This window comes from Penaeus monodon, chromosome 27, assembly GCF_015228065.2.
Source record: "Penaeus monodon isolate SGIC_2016 chromosome 27, NSTDA_Pmon_1, whole genome shotgun sequence".
Classification (NCBI taxonomy): domain Eukaryota; kingdom Metazoa; phylum Arthropoda; class Malacostraca; order Decapoda; family Penaeidae; genus Penaeus; species Penaeus monodon.
Window position 1 is genome coordinate 26,678,447 of NC_051412.1, and position 822 is coordinate 26,679,268.

The following is an 822-nucleotide window of genomic DNA, read 5'->3' on the forward strand; positions in this document are numbered from 1 at the left end:
TCACCATCCCTCCTCACCCCCCAGCGCTGCCCTCGTCGACTCTTACCCCCGCCCACAAGCCGCGCACGAGACCGCCCTTCTCTCAGCCGGCGCGGGAGGGAGGCGGGGCTCAAACTGTAGCTCCGCCCACCCGGCCTGTCCCGACGAGAAGTGGGCGGAGCTAGACGGCCTCTTCGACGTGGTAGACTTCGACTTCGAGCTCCCGACGAAGGCGCTGCAGGAGGAGCTGGGTCTCCCGGATCTGGCGTCGGTGCTGGACGTCGCTTCCTTTAGCTCGGGGGGCGCGGAGGGCGGCGCCGACGGCCTCCTCGACCCCCGTGCGAAGGGGGAGCTTTGATGAGAAGGAAAATGGTTTAGATTTGATTATGAAGTTATAAAATCATGATTATAATAAGCTTATATGATTATAGAAATTAATTGTATATTTTTTAATATTATAAACTATATGTATATAAAGTTTCTAAGTTATATGATTATAAAATTTATGTAAATCATATAACTATGAAAAACAATGGATATTAGATAGATAATGGATATGTGCTTATCTACTCATCTATTTTTTTTATCTATTTGTTTATCAATTCATTCATTCACTTCTCTATTTGTGTATTTGTTTGCCATTTAATTGTGACGAACGTATCAGTTGCTGTATTTGTTTTAAAATATATTTATTTGTTTTTCGTAATGTGTTGTTTTGTTTACCGGCAACAGAAAGATGCTACTGTGTTAACTATAAAGGGACGGGATGTCAGATTTGGTTATTGTTGCGTTCGCAATAAAGTAATTATCCATATTTCTCTGATTAATGGATTTTGCGTTGTT

General features: G+C 43.2%; 1 protein-coding gene across 1 annotated transcript in view; it reads left to right on the forward strand.

Moving 5' to 3' along the window:
- The window catches only part of LOC119590375 (putative uncharacterized protein DDB_G0289263), a gene marked incomplete in the record, with an annotated part of 2,602 nt that extends 2,199 nt beyond the window's left edge, over positions 1 to 403 (forward strand). The window contains 1 exon segment of the mRNA XM_037939045.1: positions 25 to 403. Within this exon segment, the coding sequence (XP_037794973.1) occupies positions 25 to 337 (313 nt within the window).
- Positions 404 to 822: the final 419 nt, after the last annotated feature.